The 17,023-nt window shown below is 43.7% G+C and overlaps 1 protein-coding gene across 2 annotated transcripts in view; it reads left to right on the forward strand.

The window, feature by feature from the left end:
• The first annotated feature begins 11,923 nt into the window (after positions 1-11,923).
• Positions 11,924-17,023, forward strand: part of FSTL4 (follistatin like 4) — a 192,253-nt gene continuing 187,153 nt past the window's right edge. For both annotated transcript variants that reach the window (XM_056502543.1, XM_056502544.1), the window contains exons 1-2: positions 11,924-12,039; positions 16,237-16,372. In XM_056502543.1, coding sequence (XP_056358518.1) covers positions 16,244-16,372 — 129 coding nt within the window. In that variant the 5' untranslated portion in view covers positions 11,924-12,039; positions 16,237-16,243. The remainder of the gene's footprint in view (positions 12,040-16,236; positions 16,373-17,023) is intronic.

Raw genomic sequence — 17,023 nt, forward strand, 5'->3', positions numbered from 1 at the left:
ACAAAAGTGCTGTGCTGGAGGTTAAAGCCTTTCCAGAAGCTGAATGCCTTTGCTTCATAGAAAAGGATGGGACAATGTGTTTCATTTAAAGACTGAATTCATTTGCCACAGGAACTATAAGGTTTTGCTTTTTTAATCAAAATGCAGACAAATAATTTCTTAGGCAAGCAAAGCTCTGAATTATGCTAGGGAAGATACAATGTGAGTAAACAGTCTTCTCTGTAATATAGCTATAAAATATTATATTATACATATACATGAAATAAAGAAGTGATTGAACTTGTCATTTAATTGTATTATCAGATTTGTAGCTTGTGAAAATGTCAGGGAAAATAATACAGTACAGAGGATAGGTCAGTTTATTAACTGTGGATAATTTTTTAGCCAACTCCAGTCACTGCTATTGTATTTCTTATTTATAGATATTCATCAAGTTGCTTGGATAAATAATTTCAACCAGCACATCATTCTTCCTATTTTGTTTGCATCCTGGTTGTCTACCAGGATCATTGACTGGTTTTTGAGGCCACACAGCATCATTTCTACCTGGATGCCTGTAACATTTCCAGTGGGAGAGTAACCTGGAATACCTGCTGAATTTGAGCTTTTTAATGATGTGACATTTGTGGCACTCTAAGTATTTGTAATCTTTGAAAGAACAGGAGAAAAGGCATAATTTATTCATGTGTGTTTTTCTAATTCTTGCCCACTTCCTTCCAACTCTATTAGAGCTGGCTTCATTTGCTTCTTGAAGTTGAATCACAGAAAAATTCCAGTTAGACAATTGAACTGAGGGCCAAATCTTGGTCTAGATACCATTTTCACTACCACAAAAATTGGGAGGTTTTTATGAATAAGAACTTGTTGCTGGTGGTGGAGACAGGACTGGGACATGCACACACCGAGTTCATGCAGCAACAGCCAAAGTTTATTGATGTGCACCCTCTTTTATAGGGGCTTTGAATTTCCTGCACTGAAACGACTGGTCAAAGATCTTAACTCCACCCAGCTCACTGGGCAGTGATGTGGGTGCATTCCCAGTTCAAAGGGGTTGGCTGGGGTCCCCTTTTTTGAACTTTAATTCAGCCCATCATTTTTTAACCAGGAGACTTGCTTACTTCATGTTCTGTAACAGACTGGGCTGATGAGTTGATGTCTGTTATGGCCAAATTGTTTGTGCAGCTATGGACCAGCTACAGCTGTCACAAGAACTTAGGACTCAAACCTATCACCTAATAAAGCAAAAATGCCAGTTGAAGCTTGAACTAAGATGTCCACATGTGCTTGAAGCATGTTACTGTCTTACTTTCACCAGAAAAAGCACAATGACTTGGAGATTTCTACTCAGATGAGGAGCAACATTCACATCCTTGCTCTTGGCCTGAAACAAAGACTCACCCACAGAGATTTCCTGGGTGGGCTGTTCCTGTGCTTTCTTGGCAATGCAGAAACATTATGAATGTCTAGAAATAATTTGGAGAAAATTTGGTCACCTGAGATGGAGCAATGTACTACGTGTACTCTCCAGCAGGATTTTCAAAACTACATCCAGCATTGGTCTTGGAGCATAGAAGCTCATGGATTTTCAAAATATTTCAAGGCCAGATATACTTTTGGAAATATTGCCACATCTGTAAGTGAATTAGAGCAAAATGGAGGAGCTAATTAGGAGCTTTTCTTTCCTTCCCAGGGGAAAAAGCTCTCCACATGGAGCTAAAAGCTCCCCACAAAGCTCACATCTTCCAGTGGGGCCAATTATCTCTTGTGTGAGCTGGAAAGACATTTAGGAGCATGGAGAGTGGGACAGGAGGAAAGTGGAAAGTTTTATCTACTTCACATGGGGGCAGTGCTGTAAAAAAAGGTTTTATCCTGGTTTTAAAAGTCTTTTATATCAAGTTTCATCAGGTTCATGCCTTGACTCCAGCATCCCTGTAAAGACCTTGAAGCTTGGCTGTATTTCCTCTTTATACTGTGGCTTTTTTAGTTTAAAGCTCTAGTTATTTGCAGAAACTTATTTGTTGGTTGCTTGGTGAGCCTGGAGTGAACAATTTTCCTGGTTTTCAGATTTCAGTTTGGAGCTTGGGGCAGGGAGAAAATATTTAAATGAAGATATTAGATGGCATCCATTGCCCTGGGGAGACTGGGTTGCAAAATCTTCATTAAGGCCATGTGAGAGGCAGAAGAAAAAAAAAAAGGATTATTTTTTCATGTTATTCATAGGCAAGAATATATTGTCTTGAATATTAGCTGTGGGTCTTGTCCCTAAAGACCTGAACACACTGACAATGAGGAGTCTTGAACAAGTTCTCAGCCATACACAATATATGAAGAAGGTCAGATAGGAATAGGGACTAGATCTGTCCCTATTCTCTTATTTCTTCCTGTTTAAAATGCATCAATATTATTTTAAAAAAAACCAACAAAGAACAAAAAACCCTCACCAAACAGAATAGTGGCAGATTCTGTAATTCATCAAAGAAAAAATAGAAATACGATATAAAGAGCCTGCAGCTGACACTAACTTTTTCCTTTGTTTTTCCACCTGAATCTGAGCTGGTAGGAATAATAACTATTTTTTCTGCCCACTGACCCAAAAGATGTGTTCTTGTGCTAATCCACTTCTACTGGTATTGACTGCTGGTCCCCATGGGTTTGCCTTGCAGAGTCAGAAATAAATTACCCATCCAAATCAATGAAACTCATGCCTGTGGTTTACACAGATGTAGCTCTGTCACCCATAAGTGCTTGCAAAGTACTTCCACACTTCATCTTTCAACCATGTTCAAGCAACTCTTGGGAGAAAGCCACTCATCAGCACATGGTCCCCTTCAGACCATTGCTCTGCTTTGTAATACTGTTGGATTAGAGAAGTTGAAGTGTCTTCAAAAACAGCATTGCTTTTTCTTCTTGCTATGGAAACAGTAAGTTAATTGAGGGTTGTGCTTCTGGTGTCTTGGTGACACTGAGGGTACTGCACTCCCTCAGAGCTCAAACTGAACTGAGAAAGCACAGCTACTTCACAGCCTGTGCTGTGTCTGGTGCACCCTGGTTTTTAGTTAGGCTGGTTCATTATTTATAAGCTGCCAGATGTAGAGAGTTCACTGACTGCAGGATTTGTGCTGTGAGTGAAAGAAGAACTAAGTCACCTCGTGGACTGCTGCCTGAGGATTTGAGAGATCCTCCAGTAACATTAAAATACACAGAAGAGGGATGTATGTACCAAGTTTGTGCCAATAAGTTGTGGAAGTGATTCAAGAATTCACTAGTATCATTTAAAGCCAGGTCAAGAGACCTCAGGTTGAAGGGAGCTCTTTGAGAAAGTTCCTGAAGATGCTGGGTTTGTATGTTGGAAATCTCTGCTGAAGCATGGGCAGCCTCATGGAGAAGCATCACCCAGAACATCCACAGCCACAAGACAGCAGACACAGTGTAGGTGAAATATCTCAGTTCAGACTTCATCAGGAGCTGTTGTGAGAGTGAGAATGAAATAAGAGACTTTTCACATGTATTAATCTTATTTAATACCACAGCAGCAACTGTTCATCACAATATACTATATGTGTTTTTCATCAGAACTTCTGCTCCTAGGCATAAAAAAAGACTTTGTATATCAGTTTTCACTACTGATTTAGAATCTGAGCCTTTGCTTTTCTCTTTTAGTTAGAAGTCAGATGGAGACTTGTTACTTTCAATAGCACCAAAATATGCATATCCCAATCTGATTGGCTGAAAGTGGGCATGGATTTAGCTGGTTTTACTCACTAAGTGATGCTCCTTTTTCTAGAGGCCAAAATCAAAAATTATTTGGAAAATAACAGAGTTTTAGACAAAATAATGTGGATGGCACCTATGGAGGTAATTCAGCCCAACTTCCTGCTCAAGGCAGGATCTGCTAAAGCAGGTTGGTTATTCAGAGACTCATCAATTCAAATTTTAAATATCTTGAAGGAAAGATCCTACAACCTCTTTGAGTCCTTATTCCTGTCTTTAGTTGCCCTTGGGGTTATTTTTCCCTCCCTTTATCCCCCAGATAATGCGTCTTGCACCCTTGGCCAAGTGCATTAACTGTGTGCCCAAGGGACACACTCAGTTCACTTGCCACCCTCCCTCTCTAGCTGCAAGTGCAGTGATGTCCCTCCTGAGTTTTTTTCCTCTAAAGGCTGAACTTATTTAGATAAGTAGCAAACATAACTATAAAGAATTTTGGTTTAATTCACTGTAATATTTTATCAACATGCATTTGTAAATAGCCAAGGTAGGAAGCTGTACTTGTGCCATTTCCTTTCATACAAAACTTCTGTTGGCTCTGTGCAGACTGTACATTTTCAATTAATTAATTCCTAATTTTGACTTTGCTCCCATTTTGGTTCCTTCCACTCTTGAGTAGCCCCCAGCAGCGTGACCCTGCTATTCCTAAAGGCAGAAGAACATTAAAATGAAATTTGTCCTGAGGAGCTGAATAAGAGGCAGGTGGTGAAAGCTGAAAGGATGCTGAAGGAAGAGGTCTTAGTCTCCTAGCACAGTGGCTGTAACAGCACACAGCTATTTGGAGACAAATCTTGGGGTTGGGTTGGGATTTGCAGCCTTTTCTCTGTTCTGCAGTGCTGCAGCTGTTGGTGCCTCCTTTAAACCAGCTTAAGCACCTGCCTGTGACTTGTAGTGGCACATTTGCATTGCAGCACAGATGTACCCAGTGTAACATCACACATAACTCTGCAAAGACAACATCTGCTCCCATTAAGTGCAGTAGAAATACTGTTATTGGTTCCAGTAGGCCTGGTAGCTCATTTATTTATTTTGCATTGTTTTCTAGAGAAAATATAAGTCACTCATATGATTGAGTGACCTGTCTGAACTAGTGAGAGCTGTGACCCATAGGTTTGGTTGCTGAGCAATGACATGGCTGCTTGAGTGACTTTCCTAGATTTTGTGCTTTCTTCCAGGTCACTGTTATTTTCAGAACAGAAAACTCAAAGATATGAAATCACCTAATAGGCTGAGGGAGACAATGCCTTATAAAAATGTCACTGCTATTGACTTTGTGGAAGATTTGATTACAATGAATTGTCAGGGAAATGATATAATACTAAACACTGACAATGTAATATCCAAGTGTAATTCTGAATAATAGGAGAGGAGAAAAAATACATTTCTTTTTATTGCAACAGAGGCTGTTGCTAAATGGATAACAGAGACTCAGTGTAGTAACTACTGAGAGTGATATGTTTGTATTAGAAGAGTTAGAATTAGAAGAATTAGAATTTTGGCCAAGCATGAAAATTATATAAGAAAAAAAAGAATTCTGTAAGCAGCTGAAACGAATCTAAAACTAATTGTTTATCCCTTAAAACATTTTATCAAAACTGCCACAAATGAGTTTCCAGATATAAGGCAAAACAACCAAAAATCAATTATCTATACAAGGTCCCAAGACGGATTTCTTGAAGCCATTTAACACCTTACTTTCTCATTGGTGTGTGCTTGAGCCTTAAGCATGAGGAATTTTGACTACTGGCTCAAACTATGGTCCCAAATATTCTCTATTATGCTTGATTATTTCCCCACTTTCTCTCTGCTCCCTTGCATTTCGTCCCAGCCAGAGATTTATAACATGTTGTTTCACTTCAGCTCAAGATTGTGCTTCAGAGCAGGCAAATAGCTATTCACAAGAAAGTAAAAATCTAAGTATGATTCCAACCAGACCCTCTTTATCTTTAAAATACAGCATTCTGAAGCCTAATGTCCTCTGGTTTATTAGCTCTTCTAGAGGGGTGCTTAGCTGGCAAGTGCAGCATCTGCCACCAGCTCCTCACAGTTTAAACAGCCTCAGTGCAAACTTCCCAGCCCAGGCACAAATTTTACAGGCACACTGGGTGGTGGTGGAGGTGGGTTTTGCTTTCCAAACATTCCAGCTCCTCCAGGATCCAGGCACTGCAGCAGTGTATAGGATGCAGCCCTTGGTCACTGCAGAGAACAGTGGACCCTGCCTGTCTTTGTAAACCATCCTTTCTCAAGGTAAACCATCTTTTTCACCCCACTTCATGGGAAGCAGAGGGGCTGCTGTTGTTCTTCAGAGCCAATTCATCACCTGAGCACAGCAGGTATAAACCCTGCACAGGAGCCTGTCATGTAGAGGGGACTCTGCATGCCCAGCTACACTCATTTAACACAAGGGGAATATTTCAGCCTAAGTGGTCTCTACTGTGTATAAAACACTCAGCACCAGTGACATTTACTTCTTCTCTTAGTGGTAAAATATATTTATTTGTGAAGTGGATCCCAATCTATCTCAGAACAGTGTTTTTAGTCTTTCAAAGTAGCATTTATAATGATTGAAAGCATAGGCTGGAGAGGACATCTTTCCGTAGCAATGAACAAAAATAAGAATAACTTTTCAGTATTACCATATATCAATAGCCAATTATTTTTGTAAGGATGGGTTCTGGCTGGCTGCTAATGGAATGACAATGAGATAAGTCTTCCAGGAGAGAAGCCATCGTTTTAAAGATGGAGTGGCTGGCCTTTTAATTTTAAGGCATTACCAAAATCACACCTTTCACCTTTAAAAATTGTAAATGATCACAGACTTGTTCTAAATCATTTAATTGCTGTTTTAACTGAGCCCCAGCTCATGCTTTGCAGAGGTTTGTCTTTCTTACACTGATGGTGCCACTTAATTTCTTAATTTTTCTTGAAGAACGACATCCCCCTTGCTTGTACTCTCCCTCCCAGCTGCTTGCTGGCCATCTGTCTGCAAAGGCAGTTTTAAGAATCTTCATTCAATTCACCCTTGCTCATATGCATTTCTAGAACCTGATACAGAGCACAGGTATGCACAGGTGCAAAGTAAAACCTATTAAATGAGATAAAATGTAAAGATGCTTTATAAAGCTTTTTCCAGTGTTTCAGAAAAAGCAGGCTCACATTTCTTGCTGTTTTGTTCTTCTGCTTATTCTTTCATCTTCACCTGTTTCATCCATCTGCCTCTTTCTCTCTGACACAAGAAATTGTGATGACATGGATTAGGAGTCCTGTGTCTCTGTCTCTCTCTGCTAGAGCTCCTTGCTTTAAACTTCCTCTTGAAAACAAGCTTGAAAGAAAGATCACCTAATGCTCTAGAATATGCACCAAGACTTGCATATGACTTGACTGTATTTACAAATAGCCAACAAGCTTGGGAAAATCTAAACACCTTGTAATTATCCACACTCATGGATCGAAGTCCCTTCTTGTTTTCAGATGAACACTGCCTGCTGCTTTTCAATGTATCTGGGAGAAGAGACCAACAAAATATTCAGAATGAGGAAAAAAATAAGGAAAATTGTTGCCATTTCCAAAGCCACAAGTTGGATCAATGGCCATGGGACCTTTTCCCACTGGTCCCTCCATTAGCCCATATTTGGCTATGTGCCTGTGGCTCCCAGGCAAGGGAGAAAGAGGGAGCTGCTCAAAATTGCCACATCAATTTGAACTCAGGTCTCTGGAGAGGGAGCTGCTCAAAATTGCCACATCAATTTGAATTCAGGTCTCTGGGGGTGTTTACTTGGACACTACACATGTTCCCTACACAGCAACAAGCCAGCTGCTCTGACAACTCCCAAGAAATAAGAAATGTGCCTTGAGTTCCTGTGACATTTTATATTCCTGACTTTGCCCAGTGGCTGATGGTTCCTTCCTCAAAGTGTGATATTGATTGTGGGTACACGTAAGGGTAAGTATGATTGTGTTCAGTATTTTGAGCTCATCATCTGTTATCCCATTCCCATTGTCATCTGATGCCCAGACACTATCAAATTGGAACCAGCAGCGTAGAAAATTATGAACAAATCAAAATAGACTACAGCTCTGAAATGAATCAAACCACTGTTTCTACCTTTTGTATTTCCTTCAGTATAAAACCACTTTTACAACAAAAAAAAAAAATACAATTTTTTGTGGTTTGGGCTTACAGCTAGGAAGGCAGGGATGAAGCACTGCAACCCAAACCACCAAACAGAGCAATCATTCCCTAAAACACAGCAAAGACAGAGGATGGGTCATCAAGGCCAGCACCTTGCCCAGATCTGTGCCTCAACCCATTTTGACCACCCAAAGAACATTTCTGTGCTGCAGACATTCATCCATAGGTATTCCAGCTTGTAATGGTGTGAGAGAGCAGTACCAGAGAATCCTGGTGCACATTTGAAGCTCTTGACCTTGGTCCTCTCCATTTGCAGCATCTTAAACAGGGTGATGTGATTAGACAAGTTCAAGTCCAAGATCCATGTCAGCTTTTCAGAGCAGTCCCTCATTGTGTGCTTGCCTTACACTGGGAGCAGGCTCTGAGTATGTGTGTGTTTGTGTGAAGATGACCACATTAAATTTAAGCAGAAATAAATGGTAATTTAACTGGCACAGACACACAAAGCTGACATAATTTCTAAAGGTTTGTGGCTGCTATTAAATTTGTTCTCCCTGTTAATTTGTGAGCAAGAGATAATGAAAAACTGGGGACTCTAAAGCTGACATAAAAAGTCAGAGAAATACAGTTGGAAAGGGTAATTTTATGCACTGTCAAAGTGAAAAGGCTTTGCTAAATGTACATAGGCAAAGATACACACTGTCATCTTAATGAGTAATTAAAAGATGGACTTCTAATAATTGAATCATGACTCTTGTCACATTTGTATTTGTTTAATATATCTAGTTTTGATTGAATCTTGTTTTGAGTTCCAATCTTAATCAGGTCTGATTTAGGCTCTTGGTTCAAATAACTCAAAGTGATGAGCATGAATCTTGTTGTCCTATTACCTCCTCAGCTTCTTGTTTCCAGTGAATACTTCTCTCACTGAAGTACACAATGCTGGGACTGGCACAAGTCTCTCCTTCTTCACAGTCCTCAAATTTGCCCACATGATAATAATCTATTGTCTCTTGCAGCTTCAATTTCTCTAAACTTTCAGAGTTTTCTGGTTCTAATATCTATTTTTAAACAGAAGGAATAGGATAATGTTTTAAATCTCATTACAGTGAACAGGGTCCACCTGAGAATTTTTAGGTGTTCAAGTCTGTCTTTAAAACCATCCATTTTTCTCTTCTTTTTAACTACAATCATTGTTTTTTTGGGTCTCTTCAATTCCCAGCTCAAAAGGAATCAACAATTATTTTTCTTCAAACTCATCCAACCCTGAAGATGAGGAATTTTTCACTTTTTCATTGCCAGCCTGCTCAGTTTATTTCTCCAATTTTCTAAGAAAGCTGTTTGCTTTGCTCAGTTTCACAAAGGTGGGTGAACCAGAGTGGGGAGACAGTGGAGTCCTTCCCAGTAAAGCTTCCACAGCATCCATTCAAAAACAGCTCTTGGGATGCAGACACATTTCCACAGGGCTTTTAAAGGTCTCAGGAGAGATCAAAAGTGTTTGAAGAAGTGGAGTGTCTGGCTGGAGTTGAGGGTGTGAAGAGGGGTGCCTCCATCTGCTTTTTATAAACAAGGTTTTTAAAGGTTGGAAACATCAAGAGATTTTGAACCAGAATACTGGAGAAATGCACAGGACACAAATGTGCAAGAGAAAGCACTAAAAATGCCTGTTGGTGCCTTCTTCTGTCAGTGGTGGTGAAGGGACATCTGGCTTGGGAACACGGACACCCTCAGCAGCTGATGGAAGACCAGACTTTACATGGGCCAAGTTGTCCAACACTTACACTATGCAGGGCAGAAATACTCCTTATTTAGCTGTTGAGATGCTCAGGGTGCTTATTTAGAGTTTCATGGGAAAGCAGGACCAGCACTTGTGGTGCAGGAGGGGGGTGAGCCCCAAGAGCTCCAGGGAGGGACCCCATGGCCCCTCAGTGGGGGTACAGAGCTGATGGCACAGCGAGGTCCTGGCAGGCTCATGGCACTGCCCACACCACACTCTCCCACCTGCCTTGACTGCCAGGGTTTGAAGAAACACAGCAGCCCCAGCCTGTGCATTAAAAACTGCATCAGATCATGTAAAATGAGGAAAATGTTCCTCCTACTGAAGTGAGGTGGCAAATATCACCCAGGCAAGCTGTTGGTGGGGAAGAAACTGCATCCTCCAGCATGTGTGGATATAAATAAACACAGGCTGTGCAGATACTTCAAATGTCTACTAATGCATCTTGTATTTATGTCCAACTTGAAGAGATACAGAGAGATTAGTAAATACTTCAAATTGACAGCACAGACATACTTTCATAGAATAAATGATGCTGGTAAGTGGAGAGACTTTTCTTCCTTCCCTTCAGGAAAAAGTTCAGGGGAACTTCAGGGGAGAAGTTATCTCCAGTGATATTATTTCCATTTTTTTTCTATCAGGAAAGAAAAAGAGATCTCACAGAAGATATCATATTTGTTGCTGCTTAGATTTCAGTGCTATTTTTTAAACCCTCAGATCTCTCAAACCTATAGGGCACCTATGAAATACACTCATTTCTTCCAGGACACTCTGCAAAGACCTCTGTTATGTTGCCCAGGCACAATTCACAGTGGATACTCCTTTTTAAAAATTACATTTCTGTTTTCTTTTTAAAATCCAAAGCTTAAATCTGCAATTTCAAATCTTCCTAAAGAAGCAAACCACAAAATAACAAATCCCTACGAGCCTTTGTGCGTGGTTTGGGAGAACAAGCTCCATTTACTTGCTAACACTGAAAATACTTTAGTGGTACTGGATTTAACAGGCCAGAAACAAAGGTTCTAGAAAACCAGTCTGATTACTTGGTATTTCCTGCAAAGAAAAAAGAAGATAAAAAAATAAAATCCCCCAAATTTAGTAATGAAAAACCTCTTCTGCAACCTCGTGCTGAATTTTGTGGAATGATTTTTCACTAAGCACATTTTCTCCAGTTTCCCAGAGTAGCCCATGTCTCTTTAACCATCAGAACTAGGGGGTCCCGTCCTTTTCATGCTGAAGCCAATAACAAATCCAATCTAATTCTGCAGGGTCCAGCTGTATGATTCTTTATAGGAAGACACAAAATTTGATATGTTTTATTGGGTCTTTTAGACTGCTCCTCTCCTGTTGCTAATTCTGAGTGCTTCATCGCCTTTGCCTAAACCTCCTTGCAGCCTTTGGAACAAATACCTCACGTATTCTGGTTCTGTGGTCCTGCCCATGCCTCCTGCTCGTGCAAACATCCTCGATAAAAACTAGATAAGAGATTATCATATTGATTTTTTTTTTTTTTTTGTAACGAGATGAAGAGCAAGAGGAGAGTGAATGAATTTTAATGTTTGCCTCTCTTTATAAACACGGTTATGTGGGAATAGAAGGCACACCTCCGAAAGAGCCCAACGCCGTGCAATGCCTGCTGTGGCGGGTCACGGCGTCCCACCGCACACAACCCGGTGTCCCACGATGTCTCCCCCGTCTGACGGCCACATGGCGAGGGGCCAGCGGTGCCGAGTGACCCAGCCCCGGGCAGCCCGGATCGCGCTGCGCCACAGCAGCTCTCCCGAGCACGGGGCTGCCGGGGGGCGCTCAGAACGAGGGGCTCAGCAGCCGCACCCCGAGGTACCACCGGCCCCACGAGGATGCTCCGTGTTCCTGAGCCCCCGACGGTCCCATGCTGGTGGCACCGTGCAGGATGCTCTGACTCAGTCCCGTGCTGGTGGCACCGCGCGGGATGCTCCGACCCGGCCCCGCGCTGGTGGCACCGCGCAGGATGCTCGGACCCGGTCCCGTGCTTGTGACACCGCGCAGGATGCTCGGACCCGGTCCCGCGCTGGTGGCACCGCGCGGGATGCTCCGACCCGGTCCCGTGCGGGTGGCACCGCGCAGGATGCTCGGACCCGGTCCCGTGCGGGTGGTACCGCGCGGGATGCTCCGACCCGGTCCTTCCCCGCCCCGCAGCGCCCCGAGGGGCGGTCCCGCCGCCCGCACAGGTGCCGGCATTGGGCGGAACATGCAAAGACAGCGCTGACGTCAGGCGGCTCCGGCCCGGAGAGCAGAAATAGAGCCGGTCCGGCCCGCGCCGCGCACTATCCGCACCGCACCGCACCGCCCGCCCGGCCCCGCCGCCCCGGCCGCTCTCCAGGTGAGTGCCATGGACAGCGCCCCGCCCCGCCCCGCGCTGCTCCCATCCCCGCTCCCATCCCCGCGTCCCCATCCCCGCGTCCCCATCCCCGCGTCGCTCCCCCGCTGTCCGCTCCGGGCAGTCTCCCGGTGCCGCCGCGCCCCGCCGAGTGCTCCCTCCGCTCCCGCGGCCCGGGCGAGGTTACAGGTGTGCGCTGCGAGCTCAGGTGACGGGCTGCGAGCGGGGGACATGCTTCTCCATCCCCGGCCGGTGGCGGGTGGGACGGGGCGGGCGGGGGCCGCGGTGCCGCAGTGCCCGCGCTGCGGGGCCGCCGTCGGCGGGCGCGGGTCCCGCTGCGGGCGCACCTGGGCCGGCGCTTCCCGGCTCGGCCGCGGGATGGCATCCCGGCACGCCGGCAGCGCGGGGAGCCGGCCAGCCAAAGGTCACGGCACGGGACCGCTCCTGAGCCACCCCCAGCTAAAGCTGCTTTGGAGCGTGTCGTGCGGGCAGCTTGGAAAACCCAGGCGAAATCTCTGCGAGGCTCAGGAGTCGGGTTGATGCTTCCCGTATTTATCCTGAAACACTGAAGTGTCTTGGAGAGTATCAATGGAATGAAATCTAATCGAACTTAATAAGTGAAATTTAATAAAATAAAATCTTTTAAAGTAGCTTCTGCTCGAATGAAAAGTCCGGTTTATACTTAAAGATCAAAGCTGATTCCCACGAGTTCTTAATGCACCCAAACTTTAAGTATTTAGCTGCAGACAGCTGACCGAAATAATTATTCGGTTTCATTATGTTTTGCCAAAACAATTGGCTTTTCTACTTAATTTTGTAGCTTAGTTTTGTAGTGCTTAACAAGAAATTATGGATGTCAAAATTATTATGCCAGCAATAGAAATGCTGTTAAGCTAAGGCTGGATCAATTGGGAAGGTTGATGACAAGAATTAAGGACAAGATTCTTGTCTAGTTTTAATAGCATCAGTTTGAATAGAGGTAATAGTTATGTCCAAATGCTTTCTTTTTGCTATATTAACAGTCAGGACTTCAGGTAATTAAGTTCAGCCTCTTTATGATGTGAAGCTGGTTGGAAATTATTGAAAGCTGTTGCAAACCAGTAATTTCTCAAATAAGCTACAATTTAAGAAGCTCTGAAACAGAACCAGTAAGTGCTTTTTGCAAATTCTTTAATCTCCTTATAGTCACCATAATTGAATTCTTAAAGCTTTTGTGTTGTGGAGGAAAAAGTTGTGGGATCACTGCAGGATCTGGTTTTTGGATGTCACAGAAATGCTTTAAACTGTGCTGTTCTCCACTCAGACGGCCAAGATGCTTAGTTCCTATTGTTTTTCAAGGTGACCCTTTTTGCTTGAGTAGCTCCCAAACCTGTACCCTAAAACCTGTGCTTGTCTCTGGCTTGCATCTGCTTGCTGTTCTTCCACTGGAGACATTGCATTGCTTTAAATTCGAGGCTCTCCCTGTGTGTTGGTGCCTGCCCAGACCCATCTGGCCTTGGGATGGGTGTTTTGCTGTTACCATGGTGTCTGAGCTGCTTCAGATAACAGTGCATAGCTGTACTTGTGGAGAGGTTCTTGCTAGAGCAGTGCCAGCTGCAAGGGAAGCTGCAAGGCTGTTCTTGCTCAGAGGAGAAAGCCACAACCTTCAGGTAAACTTTTTGGCTTTGCATAGTATATTCTTTATTGCAAGGGCCAGTATTTATTCTTTCTTTTGAGTATAACTGCTTGTTTTATGTGGACATTTCCATATGCAAACTTTGATTTCTCTGGACAGCAATGTCCACACAAGCTCAAAATCCAGCAAATCTGTCCCTCCCTCGAGTGAGGAAAGGAAATGGATAGTAAAACTTGCCTGAGCTTACAGTGGTGGTCTGGATCTATTCAATCAGTTTGGGTTTTTCTGTTGATTTCAGGGAAGTTTCAGCCTGCAATCTGGTAGCTGTGTTGTATGGTGTAGCTGCAGACCAGGTTCTGCAAGGAGCCTTCCCTTTGGCTCAGGGTAAGGTGGTTTAGGATGCCAAGTGACATGAAAATGCTGTGTGACTCCACAGTAAGCTCTCAGTTGATGTTTTTGGTACATATTTGTTGTTTGGTTGAGGCTATTAAGATATATAATGTGTATTAATGTGCCCTCCTCTTACTGTGACTGAGAGCAATTAGTGTGCTGTCAGCATGCAATAAAAATAAGTGATTTCTGAAACTGACTAAAGATGTTCTAGAAATTCTATTTATAAAGCACCAAGAGTTTCTATCAGGTAGAGTCTGCCCTTTCATTTTCATCAGTGTCACAGATCCTAATCCAAATACCTTCATGCTTTCTGTCAGTTGTTTACTAAATATACATCAAACTATTGAATTTCCCTGTTTTGCTCCAGAATTGTAATTTCAAGCAGGGTATGATTCAGAGGTCTCTAGAACTGCAAAGTTATTTGCTGTGATGGCATCAGCTGAGTGCACAAAATAAATAAAATAAATAAAACCCTGTGAGAAACAATGTTGTTGTGCAAGAGCGATTAACAAAGTAACAATGTACTTGTCTCTTTTTGAAATAGTGACTTTGGTTTACTAAAGATTAATTTTAGCCCCAGTAACACTGCATCTAAGGTTCATAATTGGCATTGAGGAAGCCAAATAAATTTTGATTTCATCCTGAATGCTCTCCATTCAGTGTGCTTACATTAGTGCCAAGAAAAGTCATTGCCTGAGCTCTGTGGGTGCTGTATGCTGTGCTCAATCTAGTGATGGGGTGTCTTTGGGCAAACAAAACACCTGAGACTGTCTGCTGGTGTAAATGGTAATGGCTCCAAAATTAGGAGTGATGCACCAAGGCTTGGATATACCCTGTAGCAAATACATGGCATGAAAACACTGTAAAAGGCATCTTGTCAAGGCAAGGTCTGTCACAGTGTGTTAGTTCAGCTTGGCTGAATTTTGCCATTAGCAGGTAGCCCTCCTTGTGGATGTGGATGGCTCAAGCCAGGCAGCAGCCTGTGCCTCATCCTGTAGAAATGCCATCACTTCATTAAGGGTCATTTTGCTTCATTAATGGGTCCATTTTAGCCTTCCTGAGCATCTCAGAAATTGTTCCAGGCCTGGATGCTCCTTTGGTAGTTAATTGTAGAAAGTAATGACACGATCTTGTGTTATGGTAAGTCCAGAGGAAGCACAGCTCCTGGTTTAGTTTCCAGGGCACCAGCACCAGTTGTGATGTGTGAAACACAGGAGCTCCATCTGACACCACTTGGAGTTGGTGTTCTTTCCAAATTCATTACAATTCATTACATTCATTCAAGACAAGAAGCACTGCTCAAAGTGCATGCAGGTGTAGTGGAAGTCCCTCCAGTTCCCCACAGATGATGTGGGGCTGTGGCAGGCTTTTGCCAGGGAAATAGGGCTGCTCCTGAGTGGAGTGAGTGTGGGAGGGATTGGAAAGTCTCTGCTTGGGACAGAGGGATATGAGTGCAGAATCACAGCCCCAGGTAGGACTCACCTCCATCATAGTTGGAGAAACATGTCAGCCCTCTTCAGCACAGCATTTATTTTGTGTCTTTCAGGTTTGGGTGTGTTTGGTGGCCATCTGGGCAGGTGTCCTCATCAGGAGGACAAATGACTGTCCCTGTGTGCTGGTGTCAGCTCTCAGCCCTGGCTCACCCTACATGCCTGATAGTAGCCCAGGGGTTGGCAGTGGCTGTGTCTGCTCAGGGCAATGTCCCCTCTGAGTCAGAGAGGGATAGTGGTATTATATTCTGTCACACTGCTGTGAGATTCTAATGGTCAGAGAAGCAAAGGTCTGTGTCTGGCATTTTCCTGAAAATCTGCTGAGGGTGCAGGTGTGAGTCCCTACTGTGAGTGACCCTGTGCTGCTGGGAGCTCTGGAGAAGGGATGAAATTCACCCTTTGACTTGTGCAGTACCACAAGGCCATGTTGTGATGTGGTTTGCTTCTGTAGTTACAGAAATCACAGAACTCTGGTTCTGCAGGTGCTGTGTGGCAACAGGCTGGGATCAGCACGTCCTGAGGAAGATATTATTGGGGTAAAACTACTAGAATATGGGAATTAATTGCCAATACACTGGAGACTGTAGAGCTCTGTAGACACTGGATGGACACTGTCAGCTGAACCTGAGCTGAGTTTTGTTTTAAGATGAGTGCTCTATAACTGTTCTTTTTTTTTTTTTTTTTTTTTTTTTTTTTAAACAGATTTGAAATGATGACATCAAGGAACTTTTGGTGCTCTCTTGTATTGCTGGGGTTTTTCCCACTGGTCACAAGGGAATGGATGGATGTGGAGCAGAGCAGAAGCCTGTATTCAGATGCAGGGAGGTTGCATCAAGAGGTACTGTACACCAGCTGCTGCTGGGTTTGTTCTTGGGCTGTGTTCAGGCTCTTCATACTGCAAACTGAAAACAAGTGTGGGCTTATCCATGTATATTTGTATTAAACACCTCCTGAGGAGGTCAGTGAAAAACAGTGAGACAGAAACTCTTACACTTACTGGGTATGTTGACTTCATCTGGAAGTGAAATTGTGCGTCTGGCTGTTGTGGAGGTGCTGTCTTTGCCCCAAAGACTTTACAGTGTGCTGTGTCATGAGGCTGCTGACACCAGTGAAGCTAAATTTAACAAGCAAACTGTTCTGGCTCTTCACTTGGGTCAGTGGACATTTAGGTGAAACCTACAAAAAGCTCCTTTGAAGGAAAACTAAGCCATAGGTGATTCTGAGAGGATCAGCAAAATTTCTGCCCAACGTGTTTCCCCTCCAGACTCAGTGATGTGCCACCTTTCAGAAGCACAGAATAGGAGAGGGACAGGGAAGAGTGACTGCAGTGAGCAGTGATCTCCTTCCACCCCAGTGCCTGGTGGTGGGCTCTGGCACTGGGGCAGGCCAGCAGGAGGGGAGCTCTGGACTGGAGGAGCAGCTGGGGCTGTTCCCAGTGCTGAAGGTGAAGTGTTGGCTGCTGTCACAGGGCTGTGGATGGAGCAGTCCC

This window comes from Oenanthe melanoleuca, chromosome 13 (assembly GCF_029582105.1).
Source record: "Oenanthe melanoleuca isolate GR-GAL-2019-014 chromosome 13, OMel1.0, whole genome shotgun sequence".
NCBI lineage: Eukaryota > Metazoa > Chordata > Aves > Passeriformes > Muscicapidae > Oenanthe > Oenanthe melanoleuca.